Raw genomic sequence first — 17,893 nt, 5'->3', positions numbered from 1 at the left:
ACTGGATTTTCAGCTGATTATTATCTAAACAGCCACTCGGGCCTGGTCCTTTTATCTACGACTACTTAACATGCAGAAATTATTACAGTATTAAATCCATCTCCAACAAGTCATCCTGCAGGAATTAAAACATTTAGAATAGAGACTGTCCTCATCAGAAAAACGACAGCATTAGTCATCGCGTGCACACACTTAAAACAATGTGTTTATATTTTCTTCACAAGTGACCTCTTGTGGCCATGCAATTAATGACAGTTGTCCACCAAGCCAAGCGTTTTAGGAAGCATTGAAAAACTATGCTTTATGCTGAAAACCCATTTGTTTTGGAAATCAGTGACAAGAAGACCACCATCCCAAGAAGATCTACAGCACCAGTCATTTCAGCTAGTGCAGCCAAATGACATATGTTTACGCTCAAGTGACAACGCACTCCAGTGGCCGTAGTAATTATGATGGAAGCGAAAAAATCAAGTGTGGTGATGTAATTATAGAGCACATGTAGGTTGAGGTGAATGGGTGGGTCGACAAAACATTGGAGTCAACAATATTTTAAATCACAGTCATTCTCTGACATTAACTACGTTTTTATTGTTATAGCCATGAAACAAAGTTTTCTGTTGCTTAACTTGGACTTTTTTGGACTTGTTGCGATCAAGTTATTGTCTTGTTTAGGCTGAGGCACTTTTTATTAGGATGAGATGTTGGGAAATGGTGGCTATAGTAAGACGCCACATCTTTCCCTAATTCACTTCAGTTCACCTCTTTTTTTGTCTTCGAACCTCCCCTCCCTCCAGCTGTCCCTTGTTCCTGCCCAGTGTTTAGTTTGCCCCCTTTGTGTCCCATACGTATTGGAGCTCTGTCCAGGCCTGACGACAGGCTGTCCTCCCTGCTCCAGCCTGCCAGAGGATGGGAATACATGCTGAGCTCATCCCTGGACTGCCTGGCTGGTGACAGGCCACAGCATAATCCCCACAAGGGACACATTACTGGGCCATTAGTCCAACTCTTCCACCTAGAGTGCATGCCTCTGGCTTGCCCTCGGTTCATTCAACCCATTCCCTTTTCAAACCACAACTTTCCTCTGAGAAATAATCCTGAGTGATTATAATGTATCAACACAGAAATCAATTGGATTAGTCCAAAACCCCTGCCTCTGTAAATCTCACATTTATCCCTCCTTCACCCCCAGTGCAGCATTTAAACATAGCAACTCCTGTCAGTAATTTTCCTCTGAGGAGATGGTTGCCAGATTGGACCCCGTACATCAGGGCAAACTTTTCCTCCAACTGACAAGAAGGCACTTGACTCTGTTATTGTTTATGAAGAGAAAGCTGGGGTCAAGTTCACAGGCTGGGAGAGAGAAAGAGAGAGAGAGAAAGTCTGTTCCAGCTCTGGCCCCATGAGAGAGAGCATAACTCAGCCGTGTTTGTGCTTCCCTAATTCCTTTTGATTTAGCAGAAAATTGTGAGCTGAGCTGCAGCGCACAAATATTCACCAGAGCTTAGCGTCTTTGCCTCACCTCGCGGCCTCTCACAAACCTGTGCCCACTCCACCCCGCGTGATTGTGCATGTCTCTGAAAAGTGTATGCATGTGTGTGTCTCACTCTGACAGCAGCCTGCCTGCCGAGCTCTAAGCAGAAATACAAATGTCTCTAAAAGGAGCTTAGCTTTAACAGCAGCTTTGGCATAAACACTAGAACTGTTTTCTCAAGCTTTTGATGAAATAGCAGTTTGCAACAGCTATAGCTAATTCTAATAGTTTCAATTCCGACAGGGATTTTGCTGATTTGTTTACTTGTTTGTTAGTATTACTGGGTCAGCTGAATCAACTGTGGTATTTTCAATCCAATATCACAAACTCCCCAGAGGAGTTCAAGTCTACGCTGATAAAAAGCATATGAATTGGTGTCTGTAAACAAGTCACAAAGTGGTTTATGAGTCTTTGGATACTCAAAAGTAGTTTTTAATCTGTCAGAAGCCGTTCAAGGACAAACAGAAACATCAGATTTGATGACAAATGTCAACACGCTACCAAACCTGAAGACAACCTGAAGACACAACAAGCATGGGAACAAAGGTAAGGACGGTCGTTCTCCAGGGACAATGTAAAGTGTGTATATATGTGTGTGTGTGTGTATGCGTGTGTGTGCATGCTGTATTCCAGTGCTGTCTCAGCACTCTCTCTCTTACACATGTGGTTCATATTTAAGCCATAGTGCTGTTCCACTAGATGATTTGGCTCTGTTCTCCCAGTCCCACATTCCCAGCTTTTTTCTCTGACTTCTGCTAAGCTTTAGGTGGTGCATGACTGCAGACATGACACAAATTTGATAATAATAATAACTTAAATGATGCCACAGGTTTACTTGCTTTACTTTTTTTATAGGCTACCTTCATCGGGGGACAGGACAGATTATTTAATGTTACGATATATGTGTGTGCCGGATTTAGTGAAAAGGTCATTTTTTATCCACAGTCCCTGGGCAGGTTGATGTTACCCAAGGAATAAATATTTAAAAGGTGTGCGTGAGTGTGACGAAGAACATGAGGGGCAGAAGTGGTGCAATCATATAAATACCCAGTCAACATGGTAGTTAATTATAATTATTAATATGTGATAGACTAGCTTTACTAGATAGATTTAGATAAAACTATATCTGTGAATATCATATCTACTCTTATATGAACTTCTACAACTACTGCCATTAACAATTGCATTCCCACCATATTTGTCCATGCAGCTCTCTCTCTCTCTCTCTCTCTCTCTCTACGTATACATGTTTGCATTCTGCTGCATTTCACATTAGAAAAAAGTGGACCATAATAAGAAAAGAAAATGGATTCGAAATGGTCTTTCGAAAAATGCCTTTAAAATAAGAAAAACAGATTTTTCTTATGATTAAATTTTCCAGTTTTCCTGAGTTGTAAAATGAAGGCGCCAACATTAATTCTAATAAGCTGAATTCTGTTAGTAGTTATAGATGAACCCCTCATATTAGAACCCCCCCCCCCCCCCCCCCCCCCCCCCCATCATCACCCCTCATCCCAACACCAACACTTGCACGTCTCTCCATCCATCCCTCTTTAATATCTCCTTCCTAGTCAAACTCTGTAACCCCTACGTCTGCCCAATGGGCGAGAGGAGCTATCAGCAGCGAGCCCTCCCTCCTCCCTCATCTCTCTCTCTCTCTCTCTCTCTCAGCTCTGACTCTTGCGCGCTGATAAAGGAGAGGTCCTGTGCGAGCATCCGACCCAGCGCAGAGTCACGCAGCCGACAGAACCGCAGCCAGTCACGCATCAACCCAACCTCTGGCTCCATCTTTCATTCGGACCTTTTTTTTTTTCTGCCTCTGAACTGAGCACAAATCGAGGATATGTGTTCGGGGAGCTGACTGGAGAAGTGAAAGAGCCGACACTTGTTGCTCGCCTCATCAGGTAAACCTCCTGTCGGCGAGTCCGGTGCGCACATGGCGCTGAAAACGCGCTCCTGACAGCCGCGCATGGAGCCACACGCTGGATAAGGAGGCCTACCTAACCTGCTGAATGGGTGCTTCACATCCAACTTTATTCAAGTTTGGCATTTTCTTCTGAAATCTGATTTTTTTTTTTTTTTGCGGGGGGGTAGGACTGGTTGGTGGTTAAAAAAAAAAAAAAAAGTGCAGAGCCATGCTGGGTTTAAACAGGATTCTCAGCCTCCGGGCAGCGCGAATTCGGAGCTGTGGTTCGGCGGGAGTGAGACTCTCATCCCGGTCTTCTTCATGCCAAAACCCCGGTGCCAGTTCGAGGATTTACTGTGCGTGTCTGTTGTTGCTGCTGCTGGTGACGCCTCGGGTGGACTCTTCATGGTGGTGAGTGTGCATCCATCACACCTACAGGCCTGCCCGCCTGTCAACAAGATTTACAGAAGCTGAATTTGTACAGTTTCTTTTGGAAGTAAATGTATGTAAAGAATATTCATTATTATTGTTATTATTATTATTTATAATAACTAAAATGAAATTAAGACTAAGTGTGACTGGATGGTAAGAAAACGCTACACGATTTCAACATTCATTGATGTTAATCATTTGAAACGGAGCTGGGACTGCTGCCTAGCTTTGAGTTTAAAAAAAAAAAAAAAAAAGAAAACACCAAAAAAACTTTGACGGCTCAAACTGCCAACGAATTTAACTTATGATGACTATTTTAATAACCCTTTTCCAATGGCAAAAGCAAAACCCGCTCCAATTAATTCGGAGCAGCTATTTTCCAACAGCAGACACACAAGGCCATTATGAGGGTTGAGGGTTTGTATCAGTTAATTTATTATAGGCCTCTACTGTAGCATAGCCGACAGTGCTGTTCTCATCAATGTTGCCGTGCAATGTTGCCGGCAACATCTTAAACTTTATTATTCTCCTGCTTATTTTTTTTTTTTTTCTGCAAATACTTTAAATGCATGGGGTTTCATAGGCTATAATTTGTCATGAATGAGTGCACTGCCTTGTAATTTTTATGGGGTAATGACTGCAAAGAAAAACTCTTAATGTGTTTTTCTGTCATCATTTAATTTAACTCCAATTGAATTGCTCCTGAAAAAAAGAGAGAGAGAGAGAGAGCCGAGAAACACGATGGGGCATTAACAGTGAGAATTACCTAAATTATGAGTTTGTGAATCAGATTCAAGCTTCTTTAGGATTTTGTTTCTAAGACGCATTTTCTCCGTGTCAGTTTGTTGGCCTGCCATATTGAGCAATAATAATAGAGCGATAAATGTAATTTATGTCGGCGCTGTTGGCTGAACGCGTGTTCAGCTCAGCTGGAGCCTGCATTAGACAAGGCAGAGCAGTCATTAATTCACCAGGTACCACACACACACAATCACACACACACACACACACAATCACACACACACACAAATTACTTCACTAAAATACCCCAAAACCAGCCATCTAGAGCATAGGTGAGGGGTGAAAAAATATCTCATTGCCTGCGTAATAACATACGTGAAAATGTCCATGTGTGTGAGTGTGTTTATAGGAGAAGTGTCTGTGTGTGGGCGGGTATGGGGGTGATGGAATGCCTAATAGTTTGTGTAGATTAAAAACAGTTATAGGGAGTAGTGGGAAGAGTGTGTGTGAAGGCTTTGGCTGGGCATTATTGGCTTTGAGGGGGATTAGGTGAAGAAGATACACTGTTAACTGTTTATCACATTTCTGTGGGGGTACAGTAAGAGATGAAATGGACAGATCTGGAGCTTTCATACCCCAGGAGGGTCACAAAAAATGATTGTGGCAAGTTCAAGCCACTTGAGAAAGGAGAAAAATATAAGTACATTATGATCATAATGCATACAGTTTGTAATTGTGATAAATCTTACTGTGAAATAATGACCAATACAACCTTCAACTACTCCTGAAAGGCAATAAATCTGTGAGTAATGCTAATGTTCATCATCTTGCATGTGTATGTACAAGACTTATGTTTGTGGCCAAGTTCTCATTCATCCTTCATCCTTCATCATAAGTCACTGAACCTTGATTTTGATGACCATTAAGTCACTTAATCTGTGCATCCTTGGCTAATTTGGCAGGAAACCTAAAACTATATAGCGAAACGATTTCTTACTGACAATGCTACAGAAAATGATCAGATTATTAATATCATTTTTCTCCTTATATGATCCAGGTGGGCTTGAAAAGATGACAGGGCAGGAAGAGAAAAATGTAATATATATACTGTGGAAGTTGTGGTTACATCATTAGAAGTCCGTCAAAGCCTTCAGTGTCCCTACTTGTCTTTTTCCTATGATCCACAGTATAGTCGCTGGGCTTTACAGCATGTTATTTTAGACCTATGGATAGTGATTTACTATCCTATAAAATCCACAAGTGCTCCTGACTTTCAGAGAGAAAGAGAGAGAGAAAATTAAGCGTGAATTGCTGCTCTGCCTCTTTCCTTTGATGAGCACTCTGTTCTTATTCCTCCTCTCTAATCGCACTCTGGGGAGGAGAGAGCCTCCAGTCTCAATCCTATCGCCCGCCCTCATAAAACACGACCACACAGCTACACGCTCCCCTGACCTCCCCTCGCTGACCTGCCAAAGCCATGCAGCCACCAAGTTGCAAGAGGTCTCATGCACACACACACTCTCGCACACACAGGCACGTCACGATTAGGTTCAGAGTTTATTTTGGGCAAGCAGCATTTATCGTGATAGGACACTGTAAAAATCTGTTTTATTAGGACACGGAGGAAGGTTGGAAGAAGCACACAGGAGAACTGTGGGTAAGATGACAGCGATCAGGCAGAAGACAGAGAGGAGTAAAGTGAGTAAATGGGGTCTTAGTTTGACAGAGTTATTGGAGGCCCCAGACTTCTTGCTCTGATTTGTGACGACATGATTTCAACTATCCTATTGGGAAACATTTAAACACACATACACACGCAGGTCTTGTGGGGAGAGGTTAAGTGCTTATTTATTTGGAGAGCGGAGTAAATGGTTTCCACTCCCCTCCTACTCGCAAACCTTAAACTGTTAAGTGTAGTGAACTCTGACTCATAAAGGACTGTTACTGCAGCTCTCCTTCATGCCACTCACCACCTTTGAGTATGTGTCCACATGTGTATACACCTACCTTATGAGGACACCTCTAAGTGCTCATGTATTGCAATATACTATCAATCACTGCAGTACATTGTATTCCAGTCCAGTCCAGATAAAAAACCATTTTGTGTTTTGTTTTGGTTTTTTTTTCGCATCCTCAGGTACATTGGTGCGCTGGGGGCCCGTGTGATCTGTGACAACATCCCAGGCTTGGTGAACAAGCAGCGGCAGCTCTGCCAGCGCCACCCTGACATCATGCAGGCCATCGGTGAGGGCACCAAGGAGTGGATCAGAGAATGCCAACACCAGTTCAGACACCATCGCTGGAACTGCAGCACGCTGGACCGCGACCACACTGTGTTTGGACGTGTCCTGCTACGGAGTAAGTCCATGTGTGTGTCTATGTGTATGTCTGTCTGATTGCTGATTGTGTGGCCAAAGAGTGTGGATGCTGAGCCCCATCTGCTACCGCCCTACTCGTCTTCACTTTTACTGCCTTATCTCTCCCTTCTCTGCTCTGTCCTTCTGCACTCATTCTGTTCTTTCTGCGATCTTTCCTTCTCATTCTCACATATGCTGCTGCTCCATGTTTATAGTCACTAATGGACTGTTGTAATGCCTTACGCCTCGTCAATAAACACACAGGCTTTGAGACCTGGGCTTGCCGTCATTTTGTTTTTCCACTCCTGCCAGACCTCAGATGCGTGTTAACATACATACATTCCTTGTCTTTGTAGTTGGTGCATGTATAGTTCCTCCTTATGAAGGTTGCTATGATTGCATACAATCTGAATCATGCCCATTTATTTAATAACACAGGGACAGAGGCTCTTTAGTGAAAATGCTGCACAACTAAGCTACACTGCATTAGGGTCTTGACGTCAGGTGGTAATTTTGCATGGAAGATTAAATGTTAAGTTACTAATCATGCCTTTATTTGTAGTGATCTGTAGTAGCCAGTGTAGATTATTACTGCTGCATTTTGAATGCAGTATTGTACCTGTGGCATGCAGTGCAACATGTACAGACAAGCACTTTATGATACATCTTTAGCTCTTGGATTATGCTTTCTCTACTTTGTTGCACTGAGCGAGGATTACTTGGAAATGCTTTACTAACAGGCGTTCACTGTAGCGTATCTCGATGCAGCTTGCACAATATAAGATGGTTGTCTCTACAAGCCTAATATCTGACAGCACTGACTCTCTTTGGCTTGTTATTGTCCCTCTTCCAGCCATCCTAAGCATGTGTGGGGGCTAACGATGCATGGAAAAAAGTAGCAGATATGGAGATACAGGCTGTGTGTGCGTGTGTGTGTGTGCGTGCGTGTGTGTGTGTGGTGGAGAGGAATAAACAGTAATGTAGATGTAAATATTTAGAGAGATATTCTCACTGTCAGACAAACAGCGCAGGTTTGAACGATGACCAGCAATGCCCTCCTCCATCCTCCTCCACATACGCCCCCTCAGCACCCACTGCCCCCTTCTCCTCACCCCACGGATGAAACGGGACATTCCAGTGAATAGAGAACACTCAGGTTGGATCACACAAACTCTTCTGGCCCAGGACTGGTTCAGATAGATCTGAAGAGTGAGCGTGTACCTTATTTTCAGATATAAATGTATAAGTGCCCCACCTCACAATCAGCAATATGTCAAAAAGCTTTGTAATATTCTTTTGAAGCACTGGTACATAGTATTCATGAATATTTCTCCCTCTACTTCACATTTGCTTTACTGATATAGTTAGAGCATCTAAATACTCACAACTTCAGGTGATCAAACAAAAACAAACATCTGTGTGAGGATGGTTAGAAACAGTTCAATAGACCTGAGAAACAAATGCACTATGCACCTTTTGTGAACACGCAACTATGAGCTAAGCTGATATAACCATAAGCTTAAGTCCAACACTCTGTTTACACGGGCTGTGTGGTAAAAGCAGCAGTGCAGCGGCTTCTGTCGTCCATCAGTGTCCATGGATGGTTTGAAGCTAGGATGCCTTCAGCCACAGTGGTGCTATGTTGCCACCCACATTTTGGCAACGCTCAGAGACAAAGGCGCTTCAGGTCACAGTTACACATAAGAAGCACAGGTCTGCACAGACAGCTGTACAGATTAAAATAAAAGCATATCTGTTCCATCAGATGTGAGACAGATGACTGAAAAGCGCAGCTGAAGGGCATTCTGTGTGGACAGTGGTTAAAGGCAGATCAGCAATACCCTGGAGACTGCAAAGTTAATTATATGACAGTGAGGGTCAGAATAAGCAACATACTGGCAATTTCGATGTTCTCAGACTTAACAGCATTGTAAATGCCCAAAGCTGGTGGTGCTACAGCAAAGGACTTGGTGGTCATTTAAAAAGTGGTGGATCCTCTTGGGAGCTAAATTAAAATCTGCCCATTGCAGAATGGGATACTGTGTATGCAGAGTTGACATTTCAGCCTGAGGATGAGTCCAAAGTTCATCATGTGGAGATCATAATTGTGCTTAGTGCATTTCATGGCAAGTAAGTGCAAGATTAGAGTAAGTTATGTGTTTAAGATTAGGTTTAGATGTTTCTTGTGATACAAAATTTGGCTTTCAGATGTCAGATATTAATTTGGCTGGAGGAAAGGTCGCACAAGCACTAAAAACATCATCCTCTGGGAACCATGAATTTCCACAGCAAATTTCGTAGAAATTAAGCCATTACTTGTCAATGATCAAAACATTGTTTCCAGATGGTCTGTCAGGGAGGAGCCTGAGTGACCAGAATCATTAGGGGACATTAAAGCTTCAACGATGTCCATGGCTGATGGCTGTTCAAATATCTGTCTCTGGATGCAAGTGTTTGACTGACAGACCACCTGCCTAACATGACATGAACGTTGACAATAAAGTAGTCCTTTTTAACTTTGATTACAGAGGCACCCAGTGAAAACCACTTATGTCTGTTTGGCTGACCATGTGACCTAAGAGTTCTCATGCCTCTTGCTGCCATGTTTCTTTTTGGGGCAGTCATTCCCACAAAAACCAACTGTGGAAAAGCAACTGTGACCAAACACTGTGTCTAATTCTGTATGTGTCTTTGGCCACACAATAGATGAGTCATATTCAAAGGGAATAAAGAAACCAGGACAGAACAGATGAGCACAGCAATGGTAGATAATGCTGTCATGACATCACCCTGGTTCTGATTAATGGTGTATCACTGTGTCTGTCTTTAAACAATTTATGTGAGCAGAGGAGAGCCCCGCAGCTAGAATTATTTCCATGATAATATTTAAACAGAGCTGTCCTATACTCCACATCAGGCCTGATATGTGCCCGTCAGCTGCGCCTTCATGTCCTGATGGCTCACATCCAGGCCTGGTCATGGCATTACACTGTATGTATCTGTGTATACATGTTAACATGTGACTTTAGGTCTCTGACAATCTAACGTATTACATGATATGTTTGACCTCGCTGTTTCTTTTTCCTTTGTGCCTTCTGTGTGTGTCTCTCTCAGGCAGTCGTGAAGCAGCTTTCGTCTATGCCATCTCCTCAGCAGGAGTGGTATACGCGCTTACCCGCGCCTGCAGCCAGGGGGAACTGAAGACATGCAACTGCGACCCACACAAGCGTGGGCGCGCTAGTGATGAGAGGGGAGAGTTTGACTGGGGCGGCTGCAGCGATAATATCAACTATGGGATAAAGTTTGCCAAAGCCTTCATAGATGCCAAAGAGAGGACTGTCCGAGATGCACGGGCACTCATGAACCTACACAACAACCGCTGTGGCAGAACAGTAAGTGTGTGATTACATCTGAGTCAATTCACCCAAATATAAAACTACATAATATATATTAAACCTTACATCTAGTGGTATACCTGGCTATGCAGATTTTTTGTTTTATTTGCCCAAGCTTTGATATATCTGCAATTTGGACACACTTTACAGCTGGTATTGAAGGTATACATATACCTTCTATATGTAAGAAGGTGAAGCAATTTATATTTATAAATGTTTTTTTCCCAGCTTTTTTATTGCCAATGTGTGAACGGATTGGAACATAACTTGAACAATGAGACATTCCCCAACTTTCCCAGTTAATAACAGCATGTGGACTGATTTCTATGTGGACTTTCTGGGAAAATCCTAACCATGTGAGGTCTATGCTCATTTCCTGGCACCTTGCCTCAAAGCCTCCCCTTTCACTACCCTCCAGCATCAACAGTGTACAACACTAGCAAAGGTTAGGTTAGAAATGTCACCAAATGACTGGCTCCTAACACAACACAGACAACACAAACTCAACATAAGCACAAAAACCAAAATAAAGTTTTATCTAGTGAAGCCTATCTGGTGGAATGTGACTGAAGTTAGGGGAAAACTAGGGTCAACATTAGCTAATAATGATATTACGTTTTATATATGTTACTATAACGTATTTATAACGTTACTATAGTCTAACATAGCCAGACCTCATAGCCAGTGTCCACACTTTTTTTTGAGTTGAGAGTCAAATATAATCCAAAATATAGTTTATAGTCAAACTATGAACAGTGTAAGTTAAGTTACCTCATCTATCAACATGATGCCTTTAATCATGTTCAGTCTCGTGTAGTCAGACTGGCCATACAGATTACCAGGACAAATCCTGGTGGGCTGCAGCATCAGTGGGTCAATGGACTGTCAGTGTCCCTGTCAGTCTCTTTACTGGCCCTCTCTGCCTTTCATTCAGGGTGCACATGAGAGCATGCTGTCTGTCTGCTGTAGCAGACAAGTCCAGGTCATAACGCCACCACTGGTGGTTATGCCTTTCATGCATTCACCCTGACATCATCACCGGTCTCTCATCTGCAGCCCCAGTTAATCCCACTTTAAAACTTATTGGCAGCGACAGAAGGGTCGATCACTCCTTCTACTTCTGCTGGTAATCCTTAAATTGATACTATCCAAGCACCATACGTACTCGTGCCTACCTACGATGTGTGAGCTTGCATCTGAGCAGCAGGAATGGTTTTCTGAATGTTTAGTATAGAAACTTTAACTTGGAATCGCCATCTGCCAAGATTTTATGGGAAATGATCATGTGGCTTTACATTCACACATGGTATTAATAAGCGTTCTTCTGATCTTGATTCCACATATATGCAAATCAGATAGGTGGAACAGTTTAGGTGACCAACATGTTGGAGGGATTTTTTTTCCTAACAGCACAGCCAAACTGCACAGGCTGCATTCCCCCCTGCTGGGATCCAGTCTCAATGCAAGCCAGAGCATCTCCAGATGAAGTCTGGCCAATATGACAGGATTGCCAATTGCTATGCATTCTGGGTGAATTTCAGGGTTGTTTGAACATGGAATCATCTGTACAGCTTCAAAATGATCAGCACAGAAGGGAAGACAGGCCCTGTCTTGTAGCCCAGCAGTTCCTAAAATGCACTGCGCTCTTGTTAAATGACTGTAAAACACAAATGTCTTGAAATGTTAACTCTTCACTCAAGTGAGGCAGTGGAGGCACTATGAAATAACAGAAATGTACTCACATGCTGAGGCAGAAAGTAGGCAGGGCAGAGTTGTAAGTACAAACTAACGGGTGCTTGCATTGTTAGCGGGCTAACAAGAAGTTGAAAATTTAGCTTCATGATTTTGTTTGTCAGAGTTTCACCTGATTGAATTTGGCGCAAAGCAAATTATGTGGGGTCAGTCTCGTCCCCGAGGTGCAAAATCCACTGTGACTGTGGCTACAGCTTAAGTTAGTGATAGCTATTTGGGCTGTGTTCAAATTTGTTTGAACTACATTTTTTTGAAGAAGTGACAGTCTTAGTGTGTTTACATCTTGCGTTGAAATGCGTTTTCTTCATACAGATAAGATATTTAGATATAGATCACGTTAATACAAAGTGTAAATGGGGTTTGAGATTTCTGCTGCCACCCTAATGAAATGAATTTCATCTGAGGTGAAATATTTTATCTAAAACTGCTAAAGCTCTTTCCACACATAGCATCCTCATATTTCTGGATAATTCACAGGCCTCAAAGTCACTGGGGACTCATTTATTGATAGAAAGTAGTTGAAATAAAACTGTTCAGAGATCTGTGGATTATCCAGATTGAATTATGAATGTAGTTTTGCATGGCTTTGAGCACACCAAACAAAAATCCACCTACCTCCACTGTATTACAGAGAAAAGGATAAATATAACAGGTGGGAAAATAAAATCAAAAACTATCTGCAAGACTAGATACCACTACAGGAAGTGAAAAAAAATGTTTTCATCCACTTTAGTTAAAAACAACCCTTTAAGAAACTTTCCTGCCTACTGCTGCATTTTTAGAGCAGGTAAAAGCAAATTTCACGATGGCTTTAACAATATACACATAATCCCCATTTCTCTCTATGTACTTAGGCAGTGAAGCGATTCATGAAGCTGGAGTGTAAATGTCACGGAGTGAGTGGCTCTTGCACGCTGCGGACATGTTGGATGGCCATGTCAGACTTCAGGAAGACCGGTGACTACTTGAGGAGGAAATACAACGGGGCCATTGAGGTGACAATGAATCAGGATGGGACAGGCTTCGCTGTAGCGAACAAAGCCTTCAGGAAGGCCACCAAGAACGACCTGGTCTACTTTGAGAACTCTCCGGATTATTGCCTGCAAGACAAAGCAGCAGGTAAGACAGCAAAGAGAGAGAGAGAGAGAGAGAGAGAGAGAGAGAGAGGGGAGGAAGAAGATAGACTGGACTGAAAGACGCAGAGAGGCAGTTTCTCATGGATGTTGATGGATTGCCCCGACTGTGTTATGTGTATGTTGTGTGTATGTTCATGCATGAATAGTGTGTTTGTGTGTGTGAATGTCAGTGTGTGTGTGTAATGGTAGACAGATAACACAGCAGGCCTCCCGTGTGATGTCTGTGGAAGCTAATATCCTTGTGCCCTGGGGACATGGTCGCTCTGTGACCACCTGACCTCTGTCAGTTGCTGTCAACACACAAACACACACACACACACACACACACATATACACACACACATGGTCAGAGGGTGTGTTGATCAACTTTTGATGCACCTCATCACATATGACTGTTCATGATTGGCTGATGGATGAAAAAACTGTAGGACAAACTTTTGGGATATTTGACATCAACACCTCCATCATTCAGGAGCTCTGTCCACTTCTCCCTCTTCCTCGCTCCCTTTGTCTGACTCTCCCTTCGTCCCTTCATCCATCCTCCCCCTCTTTCTCACCTTCCCAGAGGAATCCACAGCCTAGGGACACAAGCAGCTAATTTTAAAAAAATCACTTCTTTCTGTCTGTCACAGCCTCTCTCACTCTCTGTCTGTCTGAACTAAGCGTAGCTGGAGGGCAGAGTGGGCCTCAGAGTGTGAGAGCCTGTCTGTCTGTCACGCTCCACTGTCCATTTAACACACACACACACACACACACACACACACACACACACACACACACACACACACACACACACACACACACACACACACACACACACACAGAGTGGCTTCAAAGAGAGCAGTGGCTTGGGAAAGGCAGTGTAACTATAGGCCACTCTACCAACACTGCATAGTTGTGTGTGTGGGTCTGTTGTTCTACGGGCAGCTTGTTGTGATAGGTAGCCTTTCAAACAGGGAGCTTCTCACACCAAACACCAGCACTAATCTCTGTGGGGATGACATTCACATAAGACACGGACAATATGCAATTGCATTAGGTAATAGCCAGACTGCTAAACATAATGATACATTCAGTGCTGGTAGATAATGTACTTCTAAAGATCACAAAATGAACCAAATAGAGCTAATAAGCCACATTCACATCATATCTTTTAAATAGAAATTAGCTGAGATTATTGAGAGAAGTGCAAAAGTGACAACAAACTGCTAGAATCATGGCTGCAAAATAACCACTACTGGCAGTTACATCTAAATAAAAATCCAATATTGCTACTAAAAGCTAGCTAATTTTAAAGGGTCAATACACAGCTTGTTTGTATCTGGTTTCATTTATCAACAAAGTGATCCATGTAAGTAACACAGCAAAAGTAGTTCAATTAAGCTATTTAAATGATGTTAGAGCATGAGAGAGTGCATGGATTTTAAGAGGGATAAGACACTGACATGTAATAAGTGTACTGTAATGCTAACAAATGAATTGTTGTTTAACTTTGTTAAAATCATGAAGGGTTTAAATGCTAATAGCAAGTGCTGCAGTAGATGCTCATTGATCATGTTAATCAAGTAATCATTGAGTTTTGCCTTCCATAGAAATGATCGCCCAGTTGCTTTTCTTTCAGGAGAAGTGAAGCATTAAAGACCAGTTAAGAGAAACTAGGTTTAGTTAACTTTTAGCCTTTAGTAGTTAACGCTTTTGTACTCTGTGCAGGTTCCCTGGGCACGGCTGGGAGGGTCTGCAATAAGACATCACGTGGCACAGACGGCTGCGAGGTCATGTGCTGTGGACGGGGCTACGACACCACGCGAGTAAAGCAAATCACAAAGTGCGAGTGCAAATTCAAGTGGTGCTGTGCCGTGGAGTGTAAGGACTGTGAGGAGGCCGTGGACATACACACATGCAAGGCCCCAAAACGAGCCGAATGGTTGGACCAGACCTGAGGACACGCCGTTTCCGCCCCCTGTAATGCAACCCCACCCCTTTCCCCTTTGCAGGACATCCTGTGGAACATGGCATTCTGGGAAAGTTTGTCTGAAAGTGCTCTGCGTCTTCCGCCCTCCCCTGCCCCCACCTCAGTTCATCATTGCATGGCTTTTCTACCTGTCTCTGTGAAAGCACTAGAATCCAGTACCCATCAATATGAATTAATACAGATTACCCCTGTTTGTGAATGGCCCTATGACTGACCTGCTGGGATCAGATGAGGAACAGTGAAACCAGTAAACACTTTGGGGTTCGAGTGGATTGGGCTTTTATCAAAGATTCAGTCCAGACGGCCTTTTTTCTAGTGTGTGGTTCTGAGTTAAAAATGGTTTGCTGCTTTCATGATGCTTTAAAGACACATTTTTACATTAACTGAGCCTTCAAACGTATCCAGTATTATTACAACAACATCATATACTCACATAATTTTCTTTCTTTTTCTGGGGAAATACACTTTTATCTACCAAAAAGAATACTTGGTTGGACTTTGGGAAGTAGCTTGACAAGTGCACTTTGAGAAGTGGACATCTAAGCACAAGTTTGGCTTTGCGTGGCCAAACTGAAGTCCAGGCAAAGGACTACCAGAGGACATGGAGATGGACACCAGATAAATAAATGGACAGATGCATCATTAGAACTTTGAATGCAACTGTAAAAAAAAAAACAAACAAAAGAAAGCTGTTTGAAAGTGATTTATTTAAATTGTAAAGTGTTGTTTCATTTCTCATCTGCGGATGAGACTGCACTACATTGGCTGACACGAGGAGAGAGAAGAGCACTCCCATGATTGTGATTATACAGCGTACTTTAGTTTTCAGTGTGTTAGATGACAAAATTGCCGCCGAGAAGACGAAGTAGAAGAATAAAGCCTGGATGGTCATTCAGTCACACATAACCACAACATCAGACAGATTTCACTTCTCTGCTCTCCAGCTTGCTTGTATAACATTGTGTATATTGCCTTATCTAAACAGATGTTCATATGAAATATATGGTGCATTAGTATGAGACTGGAATCTTTGTTTTTTGTTCAGACAGAAAAACGTAGAGGTTAAAAGCAAGGAAGAGACTAGATAGCACCAACAGAGCAGAACTAATCAGTGTGACCGAGTAATTTCTGCTGCACTGCTGTCATAACCTCCCATGTCATTCCCACAAAGATACACACACACACATCTCCTCACCAGCATGAGTTGAGAGACACTGGGGCAGTAATAATACAATCTATGTCTGTAACAAAGGCTGATTCTGTGTGGATTGGGGTGGGGTGTGTTATATCAGTCAAGGGGGGGAAGTGTTTGATTAAAGGCCCAACCTAAACCCCAACCCCTGCTGGCCTCATCCCACCCCTCACTATGTGGAATTCCAGGTGGGTCCCAGGCTAATGACTAGATGGCCGTAATTACCCGGGGCTGTTGATAGCTGGTGATTGGACATGGTCGTGCCACAGAGGATCTAGTGTGGGCTCCTGCTGGGACCACATTTAATCAAAGGCTTCTTGGCCGGCTTATCAAAGGGAATACTTTCCAGCAATCTTCTCTGCCTCAGCCCTCTCTGCTTCCCAGAGTCTCAGTCCAGTCCAGTCTCTGTTATATTAGAGCCCCGAGACTCCTGATAACGTAAATTCAAAAGGACAGCGCACATCAGAATAAGACTAACACAAAAGTAGAGGGTAAACACAATGCAGTAAGGAGACTCAACCTCAGATACAGCAGCTGAGATGAAAAAGGAAAAATACTCTCCTGAGTTTCCTCAGTCAGTACGGGTTCAATCCTGTAATACTGCTTTATAATCAAATATTTTAATGGACCAACATTAGGCCACTCATGATTCACTTTTTAGTTAACCAACCACATCTGCCCAAAAAGAGCCCTCAACATCCTACGACTGCTCTTTTAATAGCCACAGGAGGCCCATGTTGTTAGATAAGATAAGCTTTATTGACCCTCAGGGTAATATTATCAAGTCATTCCAGTCATTGAGACTATTCTAGTGCCAGCGTCCTGTGGCAGAGTCTATCTGTGTCCTGGATGCCAGGCTGAGAGCATTCCTGTTGCAGAGTATCACAGGCAGACCATCAGTCTTCACAGCTGGCAGGCAGCACTGAGGGCGAGGAAGAGGAGAGGCAGACAGCACTGAGGGCGAGGAAGAGGAGAGGCAGACAGCACTGACTGAGGGCACAGAAACGGCAGCAAGTAACACAAGAGGTTTAAAGGATACCTCTGAGCTATCATGACTTGGACCTTGTTTTTATAGGTTTAGCCAGCTGCTCTATTGGTTATGATAACATTGTACTCATCAAATTGTTAAGATCTGGGATTGTGGTAGCATCACTAAAAGAAGTCATACAGGCGAAACACAAGCAGTCAGACAACTCTCCAGGTTTTTAACCAAACTCAAGATTAGCCAAATATGGAAGAGAAAACAGACCAAAATACTGTAAACATCCATCACATTTTATAGATCAACTCTGTGGTTCATCTTTGACCTGCTGAGTGTAGTTCACAGTCATCCTGCCTTTTACCAAAATGTAGCAACATCTACCCCTTTTTCAGATCTAAGAAAAGAACTGGGTAAACCGTTCATAACCATAACCAATAGAAACGATGACCACAACTAAACCAAAGTAAAACCCAAAACTGTGGCAAAACAAAATTGTC

General features: G+C 42.8%; 1 protein-coding gene and 1 long non-coding RNA gene across 2 annotated transcripts in view; one reads left to right on the top strand and one right to left on the bottom strand.

The window, feature by feature from the left end:
* Positions 1-3,102: 3,102 nt before the first annotated feature.
* On the top strand, positions 3,103-16,241 carry LOC139620590 (protein Wnt-2b-A). The gene is made up of 5 exons (XM_071476284.1): positions 3,103-3,848; positions 6,748-6,968; positions 10,082-10,359; positions 12,969-13,233; positions 14,961-16,241. The coding sequence occupies exons 1-5, from the start codon at positions 3,667-3,669 to the stop codon at positions 15,188-15,190; spliced, it is 1,176 nt and encodes a 391-aa protein (XP_071332385.1). The 5' UTR covers positions 3,103-3,666; the 3' UTR covers positions 15,191-16,241.
* The window catches only part of LOC139620596 (uncharacterized), a 26,120-nt gene continuing 11,876 nt past the window's right edge, over positions 3,650-17,893 (bottom strand). The window contains exon 3 of the long non-coding RNA XR_011690850.1: positions 3,650-3,885. This is a non-coding gene — a long non-coding RNA (uncharacterized lncRNA). The remainder of the gene's footprint in view (positions 3,886-17,893) is intronic.

The sequence above is a fragment of the Trachinotus anak genome, unplaced genomic scaffold, assembly GCF_046630095.1.
Source record: "Trachinotus anak isolate AG129_WGS33_773 ecotype Australia unplaced genomic scaffold, CSIRO_AGI_Tana_v1 ptg000004l, whole genome shotgun sequence".
In the NCBI taxonomy this organism is placed as follows: Eukaryota; Metazoa; Chordata; class Actinopteri; order Carangiformes; family Carangidae; genus Trachinotus; species Trachinotus anak.
The sequence above is the reverse complement of the archived record's forward strand: the minus strand, read 5'-3'. Positions and strand labels throughout refer to the sequence as shown.

What these genes read in the sequence shown, in the direction of transcription:
- LOC139620590 (XM_071476284.1), top strand. Translation starts at nt 3,667, where the DNA reads ATGCTGGGTTTAAACAGGATTCTCAGCCTCCGGGCAGCGCGAATTCGG. An exon ending in ACAACCGCTGTGGCAGAACA is followed by an intron (nt 10,360 to 12,968) that starts GTAAGTGTGTGA and finishes CTATGTACTTAG; the next exon opens with GCAGTGAAGCGATTCATGAA. An exon ending in CCTGCAAGACAAAGCAGCAG is followed by an intron (nt 13,234 to 14,960) that starts GTAAGACAGCAA and finishes TACTCTGTGCAG; the next exon opens with GTTCCCTGGGCACGGCTGGG.